At 44.8% G+C, this 23,111-nt stretch overlaps 2 protein-coding genes across 3 annotated transcripts in view; both read left to right on the top strand.

The window, feature by feature from the left end:
* The first annotated feature begins 6 nt into the window (after positions 1–6).
* MPPE1 (metallophosphoesterase 1) overlaps positions 7–23,111 on the top strand; it is a 36,971-nt gene continuing 13,866 nt past the window's right edge. Inside the window, exons 1-2 of one of the 2 annotated variants that reach the window (XM_039548190.1) lie at positions 7–105; positions 4,478–4,575. The gene's annotated coding sequence lies outside the window, so the exon portion shown is untranslated. The remainder of the gene's footprint in view (positions 106–4,477; positions 4,576–23,111) is intronic. The other variant, XM_039548191.1, reaches the window with a different exon arrangement.
* LOC104687274 (centrosomal protein of 290 kDa-like) lies at positions 15,229–22,919 on the top strand. Its single transcript, XM_039548194.1, has 7 exons — positions 15,229–15,536; positions 16,627–16,766; positions 17,367–17,447; positions 19,320–19,410; positions 20,070–20,256; positions 21,149–21,246; positions 22,588–22,919. The coding sequence occupies exons 1-7, from the start codon at positions 15,504–15,506 to the stop codon at positions 22,714–22,716; spliced, it is 759 nt and encodes a 252-aa protein (XP_039404128.1). The 5' UTR covers positions 15,229–15,503; the 3' UTR covers positions 22,717–22,919.

Genomic DNA, 23,111 nt, shown 5'->3' on the forward strand with positions numbered 1-23,111 from the left:
GTCACTGCGCGCCCCGGCAGCGCCCCGCCCAGCGCAGCGGGGCGGAGAGAGGCGGCCGCCGCGGTCAATGGGGAAGGCGGGCTGGCTGCTGGGCGCTGACTTTAGGTGAGCCTCGGGGGCGGAGGAGGATCGGGAGAGGCGGGGGTACTGCGGAGAGCAGCGCCGGGGCCGCGCCGAGAGGGTGGGATGCGGAGAGCAGGGTGCGGGATGCGGAGAGCCGGGTGCGGGATGCGGAGGGCAGGATGCAGGATGCGGAGGGCAGGATGCGCCGCGCCGCCATCGCCGTGGCCGTGCCCCGGCCACCCCGCCTGACATGGCGCCGGGAGCGCCGTGCTGGGGCTGGGGCGCTCCTGTTTCCCCCGGGACGAGGAGGAGCCGCCGCGCTCCCAGGTCGAGCGGCCCCTCGGGGGCTCCGCTGCCCCCCGCTCCCCAGGGCCATCCCGCGGAACGGGAGCCCGGCTGTCGGCGTTACCGGGGCTTTGGGGGAAAAGCTGGCGGCTGGCATCGGCCATCTCGGGAATGAAAGGGAAAAAGTGTGGGAAAAGCGGCCCCGGGAGAGGAAAGGCAAGTTCAGGTTTTAAAGTTCAGTAGCTTGTTAGTGCTTGGGAGTTCAAGTGTGTGCTAAGAAATACACGGCCCTTTCCATTTTTCCCTTGTCTTCGTGTGTCATTTTGGATTTGTCAAGGATGAGAAGAGGAGAATTCAGGCCCCACTGTTCTAGAATCCGTATAAGCCAAATTGCCATGCCGGCAGAGTAGGGAACAGAGCTAAGCGATTCTGGATCCGCCTCGTAGAAGGAGGGCAGCCCAGGATGAATGCATGCTTATGCAATAGAGCAGCCAGACTGTTGTGCTTAAAACACCGAGTGAGTGTTGGGAACACACACTTTATCTGTCAGAGTGAGGCTTTTCCAAATGACTTGTTCTGATGCACACTTGGCATTGAATGGGAAAAAAGAGAGCCCAGGGACTGAGTCCATCAGCATAGATTTTGAAAGGGGCATTAAGTACAGAGAGTGTATGAAATTTGTTATTGTCTTTCAGCACCTGCTTTGTGGTTGAGAGTTTCATTTTCAGGGCTAGAATAGAACCGCTTTAGTGGCAAACAGGTTTGCATGAAGAAAATTGCATAACACCACCACTTACTATCTCTGAACACAAAATTAATAAATTTCCTAGAGACCAGGCAAAATTAAATTGACTTGGGTATTCTATTTAATACCTAAATCTAGATCTATTTTCTTTTATTGTTTATCTTTTAGGATGCAGATGACTTTGGGATGAGAGGGACACTTGCCACATGTAGTTCACAAAAATAATATACACTTTTTAAAATAAAACACTTGGACCTTTTCCTTCTAAAGCAAGGGACTGAACTTCATGGATTGTAGCACAAGAATTCAACTTCATTCTTTAAATTTCTAAGCTCCACCCTGGCAGTGGATGCCACAAAGACAGCAAGGCTGTCACTCTACTTAGTGAAATATTTTTTAGTCCCCATTTTGAACCAGGAAAAAAATGGTAACAAAATCTGAGAAGGCGAATTAACTACTACACAAAGTGTGAAAGTTTGGTTCAAGTATGAAATGATGAAATTTTGTTGAATAAATTCTTACCAAATGTTTGTCAATCTTTCTGCTGACTAATTGCTCTACGTCACTTGTTTCTTCCAAACACATATCTCCTTTGTTCTTATGTAAGATTAGTTTCCTTAAGTGCAATAACCCTACAAACATGCAATATAATTTGGACTAGTGTAGAACAGAATTGCTCTGGATTCTTCCTTAATCTGAGTTTCCTCTAGGTTGATAGGAAATTTGTACTTTTTATTGCTGCCATAGCACACGGTGGCTTCAGGACCTTCCAGAGAGTTTCTGTGCAGGGCCAGATGTGTAAATGTATTTCATGGTGAGATGAAGTATAGACATTGCTGAGATGTAGTATAGACAATTTTGGTAAAAAAGAAAATGTACAGTTAACCCTGGCTTTGCGTTCTAGGAAGCATCTCAGGCCATGACAAAAGTGTTTTCTGTATTTTTCCTTGAAATACAAAGTTTTAGTTACTGAATTCACCATCAACAGAAGTCTATACCTATTGCTGAAACAGGCTAGATCCTATTCTGATGTAGTGCAGATGGTTTCTTCCTGTATGCCTCGGGTCTGCCTCAATGCCTGGAGATTTGTTGTTAGTAGGCTGCCACAGGGGCATTTGGAAGGCAGTTTAAGGCATGTTTTGGAAGCAGGCAGTGTGAATTACAATGTAGTAGGCAGGATGCACAAGTATCCCCACTGAAGGTATCTACAGAAAGTTACACACACATCACAGAGAAGTACTGTTGCAAACACAGGGAAGTGCTCGCCTCAATATTTTTCTAAGCAGGAGTATGTCCTCTTTCTAAGTGATGTCTGGAAAACAAGCATTTGGACAGTAGAATTTCCCCAACCTTCTCTTCTTTCTGGTGGTAAAATATTGATAATAGGGTCACCAGGCTGAACCTGAGAGGCTAAAATATCTGAATGATATTTTACATATTTATTCTCGGTTTTTACAGATTCATTGCAGCTATGTGGCTCATGCAGGTAGATTTAAAACAGAACTAGAAGGCCAGCAAAGAACACTTCTTAGAAAATCAGTGACTGCAGCTAGTATTTTAAGACCTTCCAAAATATTTTGCAAAAACATACAGCTGCCTGTAAGGCCTATAAACGGTAATATTTCTCTTTATCAATCTCCTAGTCCATGACAACTGTTTATTTATTACTTTTCTGAAGTTTTTTTCAAACCTTCCTTAGCCTAGACCTGCCCAGGCAGTGTGAGCTTCCTCATGTGAGCTGCTGGCTGATTTTGAATATCCATTCACCTCTGAGCAGGTTGAGGCTGCTCTCTGCCTTGCTGGATCAGACTCTCCGTTCATCTTTCATAACTGCCAAGGTCTTTCATAACCTCTGATCTTTCATAACCCCAAACGCTAGCCAGTTCCTCTCACATGCCTTTTGTAACCTACACACACGCCACGTGTTTAATCTTGTCCATTTGGAATAGGCCCATCCTGATGAACCTGAAATACAAGTGTTTCCTGGGTGCTTTGTCTGCCTCAATTTTCCTGAGCCCCAGCCAGATTTGTGTGGATGTTGGACTTCCCTCCCTGAGACAATGAATGCTCAGTGGAGAGGAAAACCTGTTCTCTCTGACGCCAGAAGAGAAAAGGGAGCCTAGTCATGGATTTCTGCTCTCCCGGGGTGTGAAACCCTAATTGATTAGGTGTGGCTCAGCTGGGGGTGGCAGTCTCCTTCCCTTCCCGTCCTCAGCCGCTCTGTGCGCCACGCAGGGGTCCCCACTGCGGTCTGCTCGGAGCAAACCCCAGGGTCACTCGCGGGGGGAAGCTGCTGCAGCTGGAATTGCTTTAATTCTGCCTCAGCAGACAGCTTGCCATTCTCTCCTTCGACAGTAATTGCAGGCTGCAGTGATGCCATAAAATAGGTTGTAGTTTTGCAGAGAGGGTGACCTCACTGTAGCTACCCGTCCGTTGACGTGGAATCCTCAGATGCTTTCCAGTGAGGATCTTTGTCGCTTCACGGGCCTGACGGATCTTTGTCACTTCATGGATTTGATGGATGGATTCCTAATAGGGAATAAAATGGGAGGACAAGTGTATAACAACTTTGATAAAAATAGAGGGGGGGGAAAAAAAAGGAAGAAATCTTTTACAGTTACTAGCCTGAGTGCGAAAGAGCATTTCCTCAGCGTGACAGCCAGAGGTTCGCTGCACTGTTATTAAAGCACTTCACTGGGAATCCATGCAGATGGCTTTTTTACCCAGCATAGGATTATATTGGATTACTCATATAAAATTGTTGTTTACCGTCTCTAGCCCTTTTCCCCAGAGCTTTTATCAGGAATCTCACAAAGCATGTAGTTTGAGCCTGCCTTTAAGAGGTAACCCAGATGAGAAGCCTTTTGTTTGTGTAAACTGCTACAGTGTTGTAGTTTAATGTAATTTTAATGTTGCAATGAGAGATTTTATACCTGATAAAAGGGCTGTTTGGCCCAGATTTTCCTTTTGCCTACAAGGAGGGAAGTTAGACCATAAGGAGATGCTCTCTCTTGTTGCTGGACTCCCCAGAAGAGCTGTGGTGATCCCACTTCTGCTTCATCAGAGACAATCAGGAATTCTTAACACTGGCACAGTTTTTTGCAATGCTTGCTAATGAGTCGTTTATGGCATAATGCTTGATTAACACACTGTTCTGAGTGGTGTATGAGGTATTTCTTGTGTTCCCTTTCTGTCATGCAGAGCCATACTCTGACCATCTTTCTTCTTTATGTCCAGAAGGCCCAGGGATCACTGCTTAGACATGGTCCACATCTTCCCTCCTGCCACAAACTAACAAACTGTCTCAAACATGCAGTACAAGGCTCTCCCTTAAGATCTACCCTGGGGGTTGGTTCTAACAAGGAAATTTTTTCTCACTTCAAGGTCCAACAGACAGCTCTACTGGTAAAATGGCATCCTTCAGTTTTTTCTGGAGTTTTCGGACTGGCTCTGTCATCCTGGGAAATTTTCCCTTCCAGGAGGTATGGCTGCAAGAACTTTCCTGAGGTGCAAGTGCCTTTGATTCTACAGCAAGAGATGTTTTTCTTTTCTATAGAGCGTTCTGTGACAAGGTAATACAGTCCCAGGCTGTTATTCTTTTCCCTAGACCACACCTGTACGTGTAAAATAAAAAGGTGTTTTTCCCTGGCCTTGAAGGAAGAAGCAGCAGGCTGTCTCTGCCACATGCACGCCAGTCTTGTTTTTTGATCCACGGAAGACACTGAACATTATCCACTGAAAACAATGTAACTTGATGTTTCTGTCACTGAAGGAGATACAGAACTTCTGTCAGTGTGCTTGTGACAGGAATGCCTGCAGCCTGATTTGGATTAATAAGTATTATCTCTGTTAGATTTTGTCAGCTTTAAGATTCACTTTCTCATCTATTATGAGAAAATATTTTTTGTTTCCAATTCTGCAAACAGTCACCTTTAATCTGACCATGTCTTGGTGCTTTTCCTCTTGATATGCAGGAAATGTTCATGAACTGAACTCTGAACTTTTGCTTTTAGCAAAAGTGGCTGTGCTGAGGCTTGGAAAAGCCAGACTGCTTCTCCCTGTTTCAGGGAAGGTTCCTGAACACAAATGGGATTATTACTCTGTGACCAAAGATCTAAACAAGATGTGGAAAGGGCTGTTTTCCCATGTTGGCCATTTTGTTCAAGGTTGTTCCATGATTTTTCAACTGGCATTTGTCTGTGAGACTGGCAGCCCCGATTGTACCACAGAACATACTGGGCAGAAAAATCACGTTAAGTCTTGCCATCTTCCAGACTGAAATGGACTCAGGAAGAAGTCACTGCTGACACAGCTGATGGATGGAATAAAAGAGATTAATTTAGGGCAGGTGAAATTTGTATATGATTTACAAAGGCATGAAGATTTTTATAGGAAAATTTTAATTCCTGAAAAATCAGATGAGGATGGTAGCTCTCTGAGGGTTGAAAGGACACATATTGTCCTTTAGTCCATGTAGAAAAAAGGCTACACTTGGGAGTTATTGTAGGGTTGCATCAGGTAATCCCATGCTTATGTGTTTTCTGACAAATCAATGATTTTGGTGCACATGTAGCTGAAGAAGAGTGCAATGGGTCACATTCCTGCTGTTTGGCAGCAAGTAGCAGGCTCAGCACCGCTGGAATCAATGACAATTTCATTTGTGTGAGCCAGCATGAAATGTGTCTTTGTTCATACCAAACTACATTAAAACAAAAATGCAAGGAAACAAGAATGTGTTCAACAAACGAGCTGAATAATAGTGCAGGGAAATGTTTCTGCTGTAATTGTTTACAGTGAAAAGTATCCCAGTGGCATTTCATACATTCACTGCCACAGAGAAGTTTTTAAAAAAGCTTGTATTGTTAGGATCTTTGGAATCATGTTTCCTAATCAAGTACACATCAGTCTTTTATCATTTGTATAAATGATGGGGTTTTTTGTATACACGTAGGCTAACATTAGGTTTTGATTTTGGATGCTTCAAAATCTGATGGCCAGTGCTACCCACCAGCCTTAGGCCAATTTTAAAAATTGATTGAGTACCTTTAATTTGGAAGAATGGATGCTCATTTTGAAGTGGAGCCTCTCAAAATCAATGGCCGTTTTGAAAATGTCTGCTCATAAATGTGCATGATTAAACCAACAAGAGCTTCAGCTGTAGCTTTTCCCAAGAGGATCAAGATACAAGTAGGGGTTTTTTTGGTGTCATTTGGATGGATCAATGCTAGTTTGACAAAATCTGCATCTTACACAAACTCCTTGCAGGTCTAGCAGCATAGGTGAGAAACTTGGCTGTTGTCTGCTTCCTCCGTCTGTCTTCAATTCCCCTGCCAGGCACGGAAAAGTGGGAAAGAACAGGGCCCACTTTCTAGGTCAGAAATCAGGAATTCTTGTTTCCCTTTTAGCTCTGTTGGTCTATTTCCCAGGTTTTTTGTGTTCTACTAGTAATTTCTGAGTTTTGAAACTATTTGGGTCTTAAAAACTGTGCCTACCTGCCTCGTCAGCTCCTGGGTAAGCAGGAGAGCAGCAGTGTGCCCAGAACTGGTTGTGTTGGTAGAAGAGCTGGGGAAACTGAGTCTGCAAGGTTTTACACATGAGAATCACAGAATGAGTCAGGTTGGAAGGGACCACAGTGGGTCATGTGGTCCAGCCTCCCTGCTCAAGCAGGGTCATCCCAGAGCACATAGCAAAGGATTGTGTCCTGATGGCACTTGAATATCTCCAGCAAGGGAGACCCCACAGCCTCTCTAGGCAATCTCTTCCAGTGCACGGTCACCTGCACAGTAAAGAAGTTCTTCTTCATATCTGGGTGGAACTTCCTGTGCATCAGTTTCTGCCTTTTGCCACTTGTCCTATTGCTTGGCATCACAGAGAACATCCTGGAGACTCACACTTTAAATATTCATACACATTGATGGGGTTCCCTCTCAGTCGTCTCTTCTCCAAGCTGAACAGGCCTGGCTCCCTCAGCCTCTCAAGTGGCCCAAGACTCATCATGGGCTTGTTTTCTCTGCTACTTCTGACCTAAGTTGCTATTTGAGTGCTGCCTGGTGCTGCCTTTTCTATGCTCTAGTTTCTGCAGAAGTCCTGAATTAATCCATTTGGGCTTTTTGCTTTACTGCTACACTCACAGTATTTAAAATACCCCGAACAACCCCAACCCAAAAGCAAACACCTGGGTACCATAGGAATGTAAGTCCTATTGAGCCTTGCACACACTTTGTACAGTATTATTCCTTGATATTCAAGTGGTCTTGCCTTGTATGGTATAAAGTGATTATGACATTCCCAATATTGAGGAAACAACTGTTATCCTACTGGTACTGTCTACAGTGCGATACTGGTATGCAGGATACGCTGGATTCCACTGTGCTGATCTCTCTCCACCACACTTACACTACAGCTTCTTTGTCACTGGAAAAATTATTTCTGAAGTAATTTTACAAAACATCAGAATCTGTATTATATATCAGAGTGCATTTTCTTCTAAATCAGTAACATAGATTCATTGAAATGTTGGTCTGGAAGGGACTTGTTGTCTACTTGCTCTGTGCCACTGTGCTGTGTGTATTAGGTATACCTGTATTCAAAGTCATGCCTGATCATTCTCTGATGTGTTTATTAAAATATATGGTGAGGAAGAACTACATGTATTTTTCTTTGATATCAAGAAATTTTCCCTCTCATCCAGTTGAAGGGATGAGAGATGTCTACTCTGTTAGACAGTAACTTTATTTCTGCTCATTCTCCTCTGGAGGACATGGGAAACAATTACTACTGTCCCTTACAATAACCAAAGATAAAGTCAGTTAAAATGATTCTGATTTCAACACCTCCTGATACGCTGTATTTTCTTCTATATGTAATTTTTATTCCTGTTTTACAGACTCCTCAGGACCTCACCTGAGACCTTGTTTGTGTTGGATAAGCCAGAATAAAACTGAGTAATTGCATCTCAGGGTATTGCTACTTCATCTGAAAATGGGACTTACCTTTCTCTATGTCTTGGTTTTGAAAGACAGGTGTCTGCTAAGGAAGGCAGAAGCCTCCCTTGAAGTGGCAGATATAACCCTTTTTCCTTTGACTTATTATAATTTTGAAATCAAGGGCCTTTAGGCAAAGATGTGGGAAATAGGAATAACAGTTCCTTACTATATATATATATATATATATATATATATACTCAAACAGTCAAACAAACAACAACTATGGCAGTAACAGCAATCACAAACCCAGTGCCAGCCTTCTCGGCTGTCAGGCTTTTCCCCTCGGGTGCAGTTCCGCTCGCAGCCGGCAGGGGCGCTGGCGGCTCCCGGTGAGCAGGGCAGGTGCGATGGTTCCCCCGCGGCTGCAGGGGGCGCTCCGGAGCGAGCTCGGGAAACCCGCGGCTCTGGTGCCTGGGATCCCGGGAAGGATGGAACAAAGGCTTCACAAACCCCTGTGTCGGGCCCGGACTCTCAGGAACAGCAGGCTGGAACGGCAGGGACGGACGCAAATCCCGGGTGGCAGACGAGATGTATCCAGATGGGAGAACCCCACGGAGGCCCAGGCAGGCAGGGCGAGCAGGGCTACAGCGTAGCGAAAGCTCGAAGCAGCAGCAGGGCAGGGCAGCCACAGCCCGGTCTCCAGCAGGGCAGGGAAAGCGGCTTTTGGGGTCCCGGCGTTGTTTCCAGCAGGAAGAAAAAACGGCCAAGAAAGAAGCAGCAGCTCCTTTCTCTGCAGCTTCTCTCTCCGGACGCTCCGAGCGAACTGACCCCACACCCAGGTGTAGACAAAAAGCCAGCCACTCCCCTTTTTGTCTTTCTTAAGTACAGCTATTTGTCCCCTAGCAACATGCATATGGGAGAAAATTCCTTTAACAGGAAAAAAACTAAGACTAAACTAAAACCCCAACATTATCCACCCCGAATTTTTTCCCATACTAACATGTTACATGAAACTTAACTTTTTTAACCATATAAATCTATGCATTACCCAAATTATATACAAATATACATGCTGATACTGATACAAGTACAGAGCCATGGGTAGTTCACCCTAAAACAAGGTCCCCTTGAGGTAAGCATCGGGTCTCTCCATCCTTTTGCATCACCCACCAGGTGCAACCTGGTCCCTGAGCAAAAACAACCCCACGGATGGGTTTGTCTTTGCTCAAGGCAGACTTTACCCAAACAGTTTTTCCAAGCATACCTCTCATGTGCACCACTGGAACCTTATCCCCGTCTGTTGTTTGTAGGGGTTCAGATTGGGCAGGGCCTGCTCGGCTGGTGGAACCTCGAGTGTTAACTAACCAGGTGGCTCTTGCTAAATGCATCTCCCAGTTTTTGAAAGTCCCCCCACCCAGTGCCTTCAAGGTGGTTTTAAGCAGTCCATTACACCGCTCAACCTTCCCAGCTGCTGGTGCATGGTAAGGGATGTGGTACACCCACTCTATGCCATGTTCTCTAGCCCAGGTGTTTATAAGGCTGTTCTTGAAATGAGTCCCATTGTCAGACTCGATTCTCTCAGGGGTGCCATGCCTCCAAAGGACTTGCTTTTCCAGGCCCAGGATGGTGTTCCGGGCAGTAGCGTGAGGCACAGGGTAGGTCTCCAGCCATCCAGTGGTGGCTTCTACCATTGTGAGCACATAGCGCTTGCCTTGGCGGGTTTGAGGCAGTGTGATGTAATCAATCTGCCAGGCCTCCCCATACTTGTATTTGGACCATCGCCCACCACGAGGCTTCACCCGCTTGGCCTGCTTGATCGCAGCGCATGTCTCACAATCATGGATAACCTGGGAGATACTGTCCATGGTTAGATCCACCCCTCGGTCTCGTGCCCACTTATAGGTGGCATCTCTGCCCTGATGACCTGAGGCATCATGGGCCCATCGAGCTAGGAACAGTTCTCCTTTATGTTGCCAATCCAAGTCTATCTGGGACACCTCTATTTTCGCAGCTTGATCTACCTGTTTGTTGTTACGATGTTCTTCATTAGCCCGGCTCTTGGGGATGTGAGCATCTACATGACGGACCTTCACGGATAGCTTCTCTACCCGAGTGGCAATGTCTTTCCACTCTTCAGCAGCCCAGATTGGTTTTCCTCTGCGCTGCCAGTTTGCCTTATTCCACCTTTCCAGCCAACCCCACAGAGCATTGGCTACCATCCATGAATCAGTGTAGAGGTAGAGCTTTGGCCACTTCTCTCTTTCAGCTATGTCCAGGGCTAATTGGACAGCTTTGAGCTCAGCAAATTGGCTCGATCCACCTTCTCCTTCAGTAGCCTGTGCAACTTGTCGTGTGGGGCTCCATACAGCGGCTTTCCATTTCCGGCTAGCGCCTACAATTCGGCAGGAACCATCAGTGAAGAGGGCGTATTGTCTTTCACTCTCTGGTAGCTCGTTATATGGTGGGGCTTCTTCGGCACGTGTCACCTGCTCCTCTTCTTCTTCAGAAGATAACCCAAAAGTCTCACCTCCGGCCACTTCGTAATTATTTCCAAGATCCCAGGGCGACTTGGGTTTCCAATTCGGGCACGCTGCGTTGATGAGGGCGATCCATTTGCTCCAAGTAGCGTCGGGTGGCGTGATGCGTGGAGGGAACCTTTCCTTTTGAACATCCACCCCAGCACCGGTAGTCGGGGTGCCAGGAGGAGTTGTGCCTCTGTGCCGAATTACTTCTGAGGCAGCCTGGACTCCTTCATAAGCTGCCAGGATTTCCTTCTCTGTGGGAGTGTAGTTGGCTTCAGATCCTCTATAGCTTCGGCTCCAGAATCCCAGTGGTTGACTCCGAGTCTCACCAGGCACCTTCTGCCAGAGGCTCCAGGACAGACCATTGTTCCTGGCTGCAGAGTAGAGCACGTTCTTTACCTCTGGTCCCATCCTGACTGGGCCAAGGGCTACAGCATGAGCGATTTCCTGTTTGATCTGGGCGAAGGCTTGCTGCTGTTCAGGGCCCCAGTGGAAATCGTTCCTCTTGCAGGTAACCAGGTAGAGAGGGCTCACGATCTGGCTGTACTCAGGAATGTGCATTCTCCAGAAACCTATGGTGCCTAGGAAAGCTTGTGTTTCCTTCTTGTTGGTCGGTGGAGACATCGCAGTGATCTTATTGATGACCTCAGTGGGAATCTGACGCCGTCCATCTTGCCACTTTACTCCCAGGAACTGGATCTCTCGGGCAGGTCCCTTGATTTTGCTCTTCTTGATGGCGAAACCAGCTTGTAGGAGAATTTGGATTATTCTCTTTCCTTTCTCAAACACTTCTGTTGCGGTGTTCCCCCACACAATGATGTCATCAATGTACTGGAGATGTTCTGGAGCCTCACCCTTTTCCAGTGCAGCCTGGGATCAGTCCATGACAGATGGTGGGACTGTGCTTCCCACCCCTGGGGCAGTTGGTTCCAGTGTACTGCACACCCCTCCAGGTGAGAGCAAACTGAGGCCTGCACTCTGCTCCCAGAGGAATGGAGAAAAATGCATTGGCAATGTCAATAGTGGCGTGCCACTTTGCTGCTTTGGACTCCAGCTCGTACTGGAGCTCCAACATGTCCGGCACGGCAGCGCTCAATGGTGGAGTCACTTCATTCAGGGCACAATAGTCCACAGTCAATCTCCATTCCCTGTCAGACTTGCGCACAGGCCAGATGGGGCTGTTGAAGGGTGAGTGGGTCTTGCTGACCACCCCTTGACTCTCCCAGCTCCGCGGATCATCTTGTGGATGGGGATCACAGCATCTCGATTTGTCCGATACTGCCGGCGGTGCACTATCGAGGTGGCAATTGGCACTCGTTGTTCTTCCACTTTCAGGAGCCCAACTGCAGAAGGATTCTCAGATAGTCTAGGCAGGGTGTTCAATTGCCTAATGCCCTCTGCCTCCACAGCAGCAATCCCAAATGCCCACCTGAGTCCTTTTGGGTCTTTGTAGTAGCCATTCCGGAGGAAGTCTATGCCCAGAATACACGGGGCCTCTGGGCCAGTCACAATCGGATGCTTTTGCCATTCCTTCCCAGTCAGGCTCACCTCAGCTTCCAAAAGGGTCAACTGCTGTATCCCCCCAGTCACCCCAGCGATGGATACAGGTTCTGCCCCCACATTGTCCCGATGGCATTAAAGTACCACTGTGCCCCAGTATCAACCAATGCATCATATTTTTGTGGCTCTGATGTGCCAGGCCATCGGATCCACACCGTCCAGAAAACCCGGTTCTCCTGTGCCTCTTCCTGGCTAGAGGCAGGGCCCCTCTAGCCCTGGTTATCATCTTTCCCTGGGCGTACATGCTCGAGGTACCTTCAAGGGGATCCGACATATCATCCTCCCTTCTGTAATGCCTGGCAGCTCGGTCACGGGGAGGCTGAGGCTACCTTCACCTTAGCGGAACCCCCTCGGTTAGTGCCTCCCTCCTTGAGTTCACGCACCCGCGCTGCCAGGACAGAGGTGGGTTTCCCATCCCACCTTCTCATGTCTTCCCCATGCTCACACAGGAAAAACCACAGCTCAGCTCGTGGGGTGTACCCTCTCTCTCTAGCAGGGGGACGACGGGCTCTGACTTGGGGGCCTGTGACTCACACTGGTGCCACACTGACCTTCTTCATCTCTTCCCTCATCTCCTCCCTCATCTCCTCTCTCATTTCCTTCCTCATTTCCTTTATCTCCTCTTTGAGGCCCCAGAACCTGACATGGCCCCAGACACTAGAGATCCTACCCCAGAGCCTCATCCTGCCCCAGAACCTGCCACGGCCCCAGACACTAGAGATCCTACCCCACAGCCTGACACAGCCCCAGACACTAGAGACCCTGCCCCACAGCCTGATACCGCCCAACAGCCCACCTCAGAAATAGACTACCTGAACTGGGTGGGGGTACTGGCGAAAGGGATGCAGGAAATGTGCCAGGAGATAGGCCAGGTGCACTCAGGACCTCACCTGAGACCTTGTTTGTGTTGGATAAGCCAGAATAAAACTGAGTAATTGCATCTCAGGGTATTGCTACCTCATCTGAAAATGGGACTTACCTTTCTCTACAGCACCATTGCCCTGCTGGCTGGTACTATCCCTCCCAGTTTTATTTTTTCCTTGCTGCTACTGTAGCTAGTTACATCCAGCTGTCCTTTTACCAAGAAGTGACCTCGTGGTTTCCACAGTATGAACTGTCTGTTGCCAATTCACTCCATGTTAGCTGACTGAAGTAGCAATTTTGGTGCCAGGGAATTTGGAGTCAAGGTGACTTGTCACAGGCTCCAGCAATTAGCAGTGTTGGGTGGCTGCTTCTATGGAACCTCTACAGAAGACTTCACAGGCAGGATTCCTGGCAGCAGGTAATACCACGGGCATATCCTTCCCTCACATGGACTCTCAGGTTGCTGCCAGCCTCAGAGCTGGGATCTTGTGTCCATTCAGCTCAGCACAGCGAAGGCTGAGCTGAATATAGACAAGGCTTTCACCTTTCACTGTGACCCCTGTGTGAAGTTCAAGAAGTTGACTGGATGGGTGACGGGGTTGAGAGTGGAGGAGGAGAGATGCCAGGTTGTGCCCTGGAGCCAGAGGTGTGTGACACTTCCCTTAATCTGATTGCAGTTACAGTTCCCACTTGCAGCCTAACCTGACCCGTCTCCTGCCATGCTTTTGGTCAGCTGTGGACTCACAAGGAGGCAGTGGTGAGCTCCTGTCATCTCCACACCCTCTTCCCAGGCACAACAGGCTGAGAAAGCTGGGGCTGTTCAGACCTCACAGCAACCTTCCAGTATCCAGGGGCCTACAGGGAAGCTGGAGAGGGACTCTTGGTTAGGAGCTGTGGTGATAGGACAAGGAGTAATGGGTACAAATTGAAAGGGGAAATTTAGGCTGGATATTAGGAAGAAATTCTTTACTGTGAGGGTGGTGAGGCACTGGAACAGGTTGTCCAGGGAGGCTGTGGATACCTCAGGCCTGGCCAGTGTTCAAGGTCAGGTTGGGTGGGGCTCTGAGCAACCTGGTCTGGTAGGAGTGCAAAATTTGCAAGGCACTGCAATCGGGTGGGCTACATGGTGAAGATGGAGGGGCAGGTGGCATCTAGCAACATTTGACACAAAAATAAAAAAGAAAAAGGAAAAAATGATGGAAATACAATGTGCTTTAAGAAATGAGTGAGGCAAGATTTTATACAAAGACAGGAGATGCAGAGAACAAGAGAAGACCTAGATTTGAGACCTAGCAAATGAGAGAGGAACAGGAAAGGTTTTAAACTGCCAATAACAGAGGCTTGGAAGACCAGCAGGCAATGATCACTGCTTTGGGTCAGTCTTGCTGTGATAGCTGGTCTTCCTGTGGCTGGTGAGTGCTTGCTGTTGGTAGGTGTCTGTAAGGTCCAGTCCTGAGGGTGAAAAGCTTTTGTTCCGCCTGTGTGCCCTGCAGCCAGGCCTGCCAAAAATACCAGAAAAATGATAAAACCAAATCACAGAATCACAGACTGGGTTAGGCTGGAAGGGACCACAGTGGGTGATCTGGCCCAACCTCCCTGCTCAAGCAGGGTCATCCCAGAGCACATAGCACAGGGTTGTGTCCAGATGGTTCTTGAGCATCTCCCGTGAGGGAGACTCCACATCTCTCTGGGCAACCTGCTCCAGTCTGTGGTCACCCTACAGTAAAGAAGTTCTTCCTCATATCCAGGTGGAGCTTCCTGTGAATCGGTTTCTGCCTGTTGCCACTTGTCCTATTGCTTGGCACCACCGAGAAGAGCCTGGCTCCATCCTCTTGGCACCCTCCCTTTAGATACTTATACACAAAAGGCAAAGCTCAGCAAGTAGTAGCAATAGCAAGTACCACCGACACTAAGGACACAGCTGCCGCTCCCCACTGGGCAGCAGCATTATCAGGCACGCTGTTATCCTGCTGCCAGGGGGATGTCTGGGCCCGCCTGTATCTCTGTGATGGGGGAGATGCAGAACCTGCTTTTGCAGAGATCCCTCACTTGGCGTGTGCTGGTGTACCCGTGCAATCTACGGCTGGCAGACTTCTCAATGCCCCCAGCTGGTACCTGTTAGTCACAGAAAGTCACAGAATCACAGAGTACGCTGAGATGGAAGCGACCCAGCAGGATCATCGAGTCCAACACCTGGCCCTGCGCAGGACACCCTGAGAATCACACACCAAGCGAGCCTGCGAATAAAACTAATGACAATTTAGAAGGGACTGGGCTGTTGTTTCGCCGGCTGCGGAGGCGGACGCTCGGGGCAGGGAAAGGCTGCGCTCCCGGGGCGCAGGGCGGCGGCGGCGGCGGCGGCGGCGCACCCGGGGCGCGCGGCGGTCGCTCGGCTGTGACGTCCCTGCTCGCGGCCTGTCCCGGGCCCGTCCCGGCCTGTCCCGGGCCCGTTCTGGCCTATCCCGGGGCCCGTCCCGGCCTATCCCGGGCCCGTCCCGGCCTGTCCCGCCCGCTGCCCCGGAGCTCCCGGCGCTCGCCATGGCCCTGCCTGTCGTACACAGGTGCCTCCAAGTGAGTACGGCCCCGGCTCCCGGGAGTCCCGGTGCAGGAGCGCCCGGGAGGGCACGGGGGGCTCGGCTGGGCCGGGTTTGCTTTGGGGGCCGAGCTCAGGTTGAGAGCGCAACGCGGGGCTCGATGCTGGCCTTCCTTCTGCTGGCCCAGAGCGTCGGGTATACTCACACCCTGTAGCAATACAGTTTTATATATATATATATATATATATAAAGATATATATATATATAGTTATATATTTTTATATATTTTTTGTGTGTATATATATACATGTATATTATATAGTAGTTTTATATATGTACATACATATATATATATACACGCATACATACACACACATATGTATGCTACATATATACATACACTATCTAGTGCGTATATGTTATACATCTAACTAAATATATAATTATAGGTATTATATAATGTATATTGCCTTATATGTTGCTACATAGATATAGTTCTATGTTGCTTCATATATTACTATAAATATCATATATGTTATTGTGCTGGTTTAAAGGCACAGAAAGGCACAAAATTAATTTCTGGGCGTAGAGCAGCGATAGGGGATACACATCGTAAAGTCACCCCAAGACATTTATATGTATGTCAAATATATATGACTGCATACTGCTAGGCAAGGTCCAGCAGACATGCACGCAAGAAGTTCAGCTACTGTGGCTGTCTTTTTGTCTCTGGTGAGGTTAAATCAAAAATAAACACCAGCTTGGTTGCAGAGCTGATGTTTGTAGTTTAGGAGTATAACTGAAAACTTAGATGCTTTGTCCCTCTGTGATTAATTTTAAATGCAAAACCAGTTGCCATAATTCATTATGTTCCTTAATGAATTATGAAGTTACATTAGACACCTTTAAAAAGAAAAAAGTTAAAGAAGCTTTGTTGTAGTCAAATGTTAATGAAATTTGAAGCCAGTTGTTTTTCCTGCCATTTTCCTTCAAATGCTTCTATGGCTTAAGATAAATGCAGTAAAGCTTTTGGGAGAGGGTTTTAATATGAAGTGCTGTCAGCTTAGTTACTATTTGATTTGAAATTGTTCCTTGATTTTTCGTTTTTCAATTCTCTTCCTTTTCAGCTCAGTGATGAAAATGAGCAGTTAGTCAAGAAGGTGAAAAAACTACACATAAAAAATAAGGAGCTAGAAAAGAATCTGTGTCAGATCCAAGAACAACTGCATCTGCAGCGGTTAACGCCTGTCTGTGGCACAAGCAGAGAGTAAGAATTGTCAAACATTTCTCTTTTGCATCAAAAGAAGTGAAGCATTTCAGGACTTCTATTTTCATGTCCTTAAGATGAACTAGGCATTATCTGATCTGTGTAATTTAAGGAACTGTCTTTGAACAGGGTGGTAGGGTGGAAAGTGCTGGAGGCCTGTAAAGGGACAAAGGATGTCTGGGGCATCTCATACAAAATTTATTGTAGTGAAAGAACAGTTTTAATAGCAAAAAGTAGTACTCCTGCTTAGCCAATATGCTCTCTCTGTTGCAAAGACTTTTACACTATTTTTCTACCAAAAGATGGTAAGATAAAGGTAAGTTGAATAGCATCAATGCTGTTAAAAAGGTTTAGAAACGGAGACCTTAGGACCTGAAAAACTGTAGTTCTAGTGGTTTGGAGAGTGTCCTGCCAGGATTTACATACCGGTTTGCAAAAACCTTCCAGGGTTTAAGTTTTGGTGTGTTTATGATCCTGCCTGGAAACCTCTACCATAAAATCAAACTGAAAAATAACTTGGCCTTTTTCAGTTGCTTTGTTTGATCCAATTAAATTTGTGAAATCTGATTTTATGAAGCTGTTGTGTTTGTTTCAATTAAGTGTTCAGGTTCAAACAGAAACCTGTTTATGGCATAAAGGCGGAGACAGCAAGGATCTGGTTCTAGAGAGTGACAGTGTCAGGTGAGTTCTTGGAAGCTGCTTCTTCATGGAATTATTCTTCTCTTTAGTGTAGAAAATGTTCATGGTTAAATCAGTTGATTTTTTTTTTGCTGTTATGCAAGTGGCTTTCAGCCTTTGAAACAATGGGAAATCATTCACATTTTAAAAATAACTACAAAATCTTGGATTAAACTTGAAAATAGTGCTGAACAAAGAACAAAATTGATTTCTTTCTCAAATAGTTCATTGAGAAAAATTTAGTGAGCCAGGAACCTCCTTCATGTGTTTGTGCACACATATGATGTTTTTTGTAGATTTTTTAACCTAGAATTTTGTAGTTTCATCTTCTGTTTTGTGGAACCTTTCTCAGCTCATTTTATATTGCTCAGTGTTATGTGCATATAAAATTTATAGGCTGATACTGTTTTTTAAATAAGCTAGAGAAGCAGTTCTACTTTTCAGTCTAATTAATTTTAGAGTTGAACCACTACTTATGGTAGTTTGCCAATTAATGGTAGAATTAAACTCTTGTAACTGCTTTTCTGATGCAAAAGCTTGTCTTTAAGAAAGAAATATACTGAAACATTTTAACAACTAGGCAAGCTGCATAAAATATTGCTCCATCTGCCTATGACTTGGTTGTAAAATAAACAGGCTGCTCCATCCTTTCAAAGGCTGCTTTTTGTCCACTGACATAAATGGGTTGTGGATCTTACACAGATCTCTGTTGCTTTTTGGCCAAGTGCCCTGTTTTTAGTGTTTCCTTTAGGTGGCTGTTGAAGACCCATCTTCTTTTTTTTTTTTTTAATACCTTTACAGCGTACCAGACTCTCTTTGCAAGGTACATAGCTACATAAGCAGGCTGGCTGACTGACTCTGGACTGGAATTGAGTTCCTAGTTAGGTGCTCATGTAGAAGAAGTCCACGTTAGTCTTTGAACTGAATGCTGTACCTGCCTTGTATTAGATTGCACATAGATAACCTGACCAAGCTTTTTTTTCAAGCATCTGTGTATATGTTCTTTTACAAAGCTGCACTGTGCTACAGTGTTGCTCATCTCCTGCTTGTGGTGTGCAGTCATGACTTATTATGAATGGCAGCTCTTGTGAGAATTCCTGAAAAAATAGGAAAAATGTTTGCTCATGTCCATCAGTTAAATTGTGGGCCTCATATATGTTGGCTGAATACTGTGAAATATGGTAGGAAATTAGTACAGCAGAACTTGATGCAAGATAATATCAGAGGGACAGATAACAGCCCTAATCTGTTTATTTGATGTTTATTTTACCCACTCATTTTCACATTGATTTCATTCACTCATATCCTCACACCCACACACTTGGAAGCAATGAGATGTTTTGTACAACGCAGAGAGCTGGGAACTGCCTCATATGTCCTCATCATGGGTTCTTGATTGGTGGTAAGAAACTAGTTTCTGGAGAAACTTTTAAAAATCCTTTAGGAATGTTCTTTTTCTCTTCATGTTGTGCTGATGGGGAGAGGAATGATGCTTGTGACATGCTGCAAAGTCACTGGCAGCCTCCTGTTGCTGGTGTGTGGGTCTTCCCTCAAAGACTGATTTGCACTGAGGTTTAATTGGAGCGTGGCCTTGTGTGTTGGGCAAAAACAGCAGGGTCCTCAGTCTGGCTGAGTAAAAAGGATTCTTTGCCATCCATACAAACCATTCTTTTAACTTGCTTTGCTGTTATTTTCTGGTGCTTTCTCTTTCTGTGTTGACAGTCACGTTTCATTCACTGCCATCTTGAGTATTTCTGTTACAAGTCTCTGCAGCACAGCTACACCCCAAGTGATCTCTGTGGGGCATCTCTAACACTTCTACCATAACAGATGTCTTTCATGTTTACAGCAATTTATGCATTTCTTCTGTTTTAGACTCCTTCAGATGTATAATGAGCTACAGAAACGTTATGTTAAAGAAACCAAAACAAACAAGGAGCAAAGCAAAGCAATTAAAAATCTCACTGTAAGTAGAATTTGTAGGAGCTGGTATCAAACAGCCAAACATAAGCTTGTAGGGAGACTGGAAAGTAATTCTACCTTTGTGAAATGAGACCATGCTTCTCTTTTTATACCTACTTGGTTTCCTGTGACAGAGATAATGGAGAGTAGCCTGTAGTTCCCTTTAAAAGTGAACTCTGTCACTGGCATGTCTGAAGCAGAAAGCTGTCTCCCCTTTCCTTGCTTTTTTCTTTACTCATCCACCTACCTGTCCTTCCAATTGTATATGCACCTTGTGACCTGTCTTGCACCAGCCCTGGTATTTTTCTGCACGTGTCATGAGCTGATTTTTCTCAGAAATCCAGCAGTAAGCAAACCAAATGAAGGCAAAGAGTTTCCTGTTGGGTAGCAAGGTCTATGGGCTTGCTGTACAAGGAGTCTGGCATCATAACTGGAGTGAAAGTAGGGTTGTGTGGCCAGGAGCAGTTCAAGTGGGTATTGCCTCTTGTGGCACAGATCGAGCATTGCAGCCGACCAGTCTAAATTCTCCTTTCAGACCCTTTGGGTGAATGTAGTTTTTAAGTCAGCAATCGAAAGCTCTGGGTTTGCATTCAGGGTGTGTTTCCAGTTGTATTCAGTTGAACTGTGTTTCTTCTATGCATTTAAAAAAAATTGTTTTGACAGATTAAAATTAATGAGCTAGAGCATAATCTTCAAGAGCAGAGGCAAAGAATTGAGCAACTGGAATGCAAAAAGGTTTCTTGGAAAACTAGTGCTGTTTCTGGAAAAAGAAGTCAAACCCCAGAGGGAGGAGTAACTTCTCACAGGGACATTTCTGAAAAGAAGGAATCCTGTTGCAGTAGGTATTTAGGTAATGGTATAGTTGTATTTGATGATGTTCCTTCCAGTATGCCTAGCAGAGAGAATGCCTTTCATTTCTGATCTAGAGGCCACTCCAGGCTATTTCTTCTTCTTCAACCAGCAGTACCTAAAATGTCTTTTTCATTTTTGAAAACCTGTTACGTAAAAATGGCATTTTGTAATCTAGAATTCAGCCTTGCATTTTTTTGTTTGTGATAAAATGTTTGCTGTTTTCTCTTTTTCTGAAACTGGTCCGTTGGTGTAATCACGGGTGGGAGTGCGTGGCTGCGTTTAGGGCTGGTATTTATTCTAGTAAGATGTATCTACGCAGATCTCTCAGTAATAATGTTTGCTGCCCCATTCTTTGGTTTTCAGGCACTGAGACCAAAAAGAACCTCTTTTTAGGTTTAAAACATTGGACGAACCTGGACGGTGCTGGTTTCAGCACATCCTTCCTCATAAGTAAATCTGGAATTTCAGGTGTAATCTTCCACTTCAAAGCATAGAAAGAGATGGATGAGATCATCTAATGTAGGCATAATTTTCAGGAAATGTGCTGTCAGCAAGGGCTGATGTGACCCTCTTGTAAATCAGAAAAATGTAATCAAGGCATGTGATGTGTGTTTTGTGTATTATAAAGTAAAATAATCCTACATTCTAAGAATCTGGCAGATTCAGATTATCCAGTTGGGAGATCCTGTTACCTTCCTTTAATAGTACCTGGGAATATGCTGGGTCAGTTCTTAAGAATAAATCACTGTATGAAAAAGGTACTTTAAGATGCTGAACCATCATTTTCTAATATCACAAAAGGTAGGCAGCTCTTTAGCTGTAATATGATTCATATGAGGGGGATGTTGACTGTGATGGTTGAACTCTACATTTTTTTCATTTGAATATAGAGCTATTGTTGAAGGAGATTAAAAAGCTGAAGAAAGAAAATGGAAAGTTGTCTGCAGAAAAGAGAGCACTAAAAAATGAGTTAGCTGGATTAGACAAGGTAATTTATTTTAAGACAAGCTTAACAGTAGGTGATTTTTGAAAAACTAACTTTTCCGCCTGAACTGAAACGTCTTTAGGCTGAACATATGTTGTTATCAAGTAAAATACATAAAAAAACCGTGTGTAGCATTCTGAGAGAGATGGAAATGAATGGCTCCTCAAAACATTCATGTCCTAAAAGGCTGCTCAGCTAAGGAAGACTGTTTTCCCTTGAACTTAAGCATGTCAAAGCTATGCCTCTGACAAAACTCCAAGTTTAGGGAGGGCAGAGGCTTTGAATTTTTTTGTTAGATCGATAGGTGTAAAAAGTGAAAATGTGAACATTTGGTAATTCTTAAAGTTATGTAACAAGATGATGAGATCTTACCTAACTATAGAAGACTCAGTTTAGTATACTGACATGAAGTTTTATTTTCAGCAACAAATTGTTTAAACTGATTTTTGCTTGTTCCTCAAGTCTTTTCATTGGTGGTTTTTTTGTTGTTGTTGTTTGTATGTTTGTTTTTTGCTTTCTGTTTAGAATCTATTTTCTTACCTTGCAGTCCTTTCTCTCAAACTAAATAATGTTATGGTATTAATTTCAGGGGTAACAGTAAAAGAGGGTGATAGTTCATTGGATGTGAAACTTGTAGAACATTGAGCCAGGGTGAGTTCTAGATCCCTGTGTTTGGGAATCAGGGACAATTTGTTGCTGAGAATTTCATCTTGCAGGAGAGAGATACATAAACCTGAGGTTGTGGCTTTTTATCAGTGGCCCTTTTTTTTGGTAGTTTTAAGTCACTGTATGTTATATAAGATGTATGCAGCTGTTCATTTAAAAAACATGCTGGAAGAATAGGGAGGAGAATGTCAAATATAGGTAGTTATAGGTAGATACATCGTTACTCTGGTAGCTAGAACATTCAAGGTTTGGTGAAACAAAGTCTTGGGTGATTATACTCTTCTGTCCATGTATTTCCCAACAATTTTTGACTTCACTTGCAAAGGATCAGAATGGGACATTATTCCCTTGTCATATTGGACTGTCATTTTGTAGCTGTCTGGTAAATCCATATGTTTTCCTTTTTTTAATTAATCTTTCCTATTATTAGTCTGTATTCCAGTCTCTTAACATAACTTGAACTCTGCTTGTCTGTTCAGGGCAGAAATTATTAAATTATTACCTAAAGTTGTAGTTGATTGCGGTATCTCACCATAGCTATGTTTGCATAACTCAGCCATACACACATAAAAATATAAAAAGTGTCTTTGAACTCTGGAGTAACTGAACTCCTGACTAGCTCTTACTGAGAATGTCTTTGAAAGAAAGTTTAAGTTGAATATTTTGGGGTTTTTCTAGGGTTTTTTTGAAGAGGTAGAAGATCTAAAGCACGCTGTACAGGAATCTGTGAAACTGAACAATGAGTATGAAAAGTGCTTGAAACAAATAAGTGTAATATATGGACTGCCTTTTACAGCACGTTTGTAACTACTGGGTAATTTAATGCCAAGTAGAGTGTCCACATATTTTTTATACTTACTGTAGCATTTAAAGTGGTACCACAGTTTGATAATGTTGTAGATTCAGTAATGGGATCTCAATATGACAAGTGCTCAGAAATGTTGTACTTTGTGACCTTGATTTTTTTTGTTTATATGTTTTTAAATAAACTGTGATCTGCATAACTTCAACTAAGTTTCAAACCCATCTCTTTCACACTTGCAGAATATATTGTGGTTGTGCATGTTTATGGGAATATAATAAAATTCTTTTATTTTGAAGAGCTTCCCAATTTATCCTTTTCTGTAAGCTACAGAACAAAATCAAAGTATCTGTGTAGATTTGGCAGTCTTCATGGATTTCAGCCCTAAGGATGTGCTAAT

This window comes from Corvus cornix, chromosome 2 (genome assembly GCF_000738735.6).
Source record: "Corvus cornix cornix isolate S_Up_H32 chromosome 2, ASM73873v5, whole genome shotgun sequence".
Classification (NCBI taxonomy): Eukaryota; Metazoa; Chordata; class Aves; order Passeriformes; family Corvidae; genus Corvus; species Corvus cornix.

Coding starts and splice junctions, on each gene's coding strand:
- LOC104687274 (XM_039548194.1), top strand. CDS start 15,504: ATGGCCCTGCCTGTCGTACACAGGTGCCTCCAA. Junction 15,537..16,626: donor TCGTACACAGGTGCCTCCAA/GTGAGTACGGCC, acceptor CTTCCTTTTCAG/CTCAGTGATGAAAATGAGCA. Junction 21,247..22,587: donor AGTTAGCTGGATTAGACAAG/GTAATTTATTTT, acceptor GGGTTTTTCTAG/GGTTTTTTTGAAGAGGTAGA.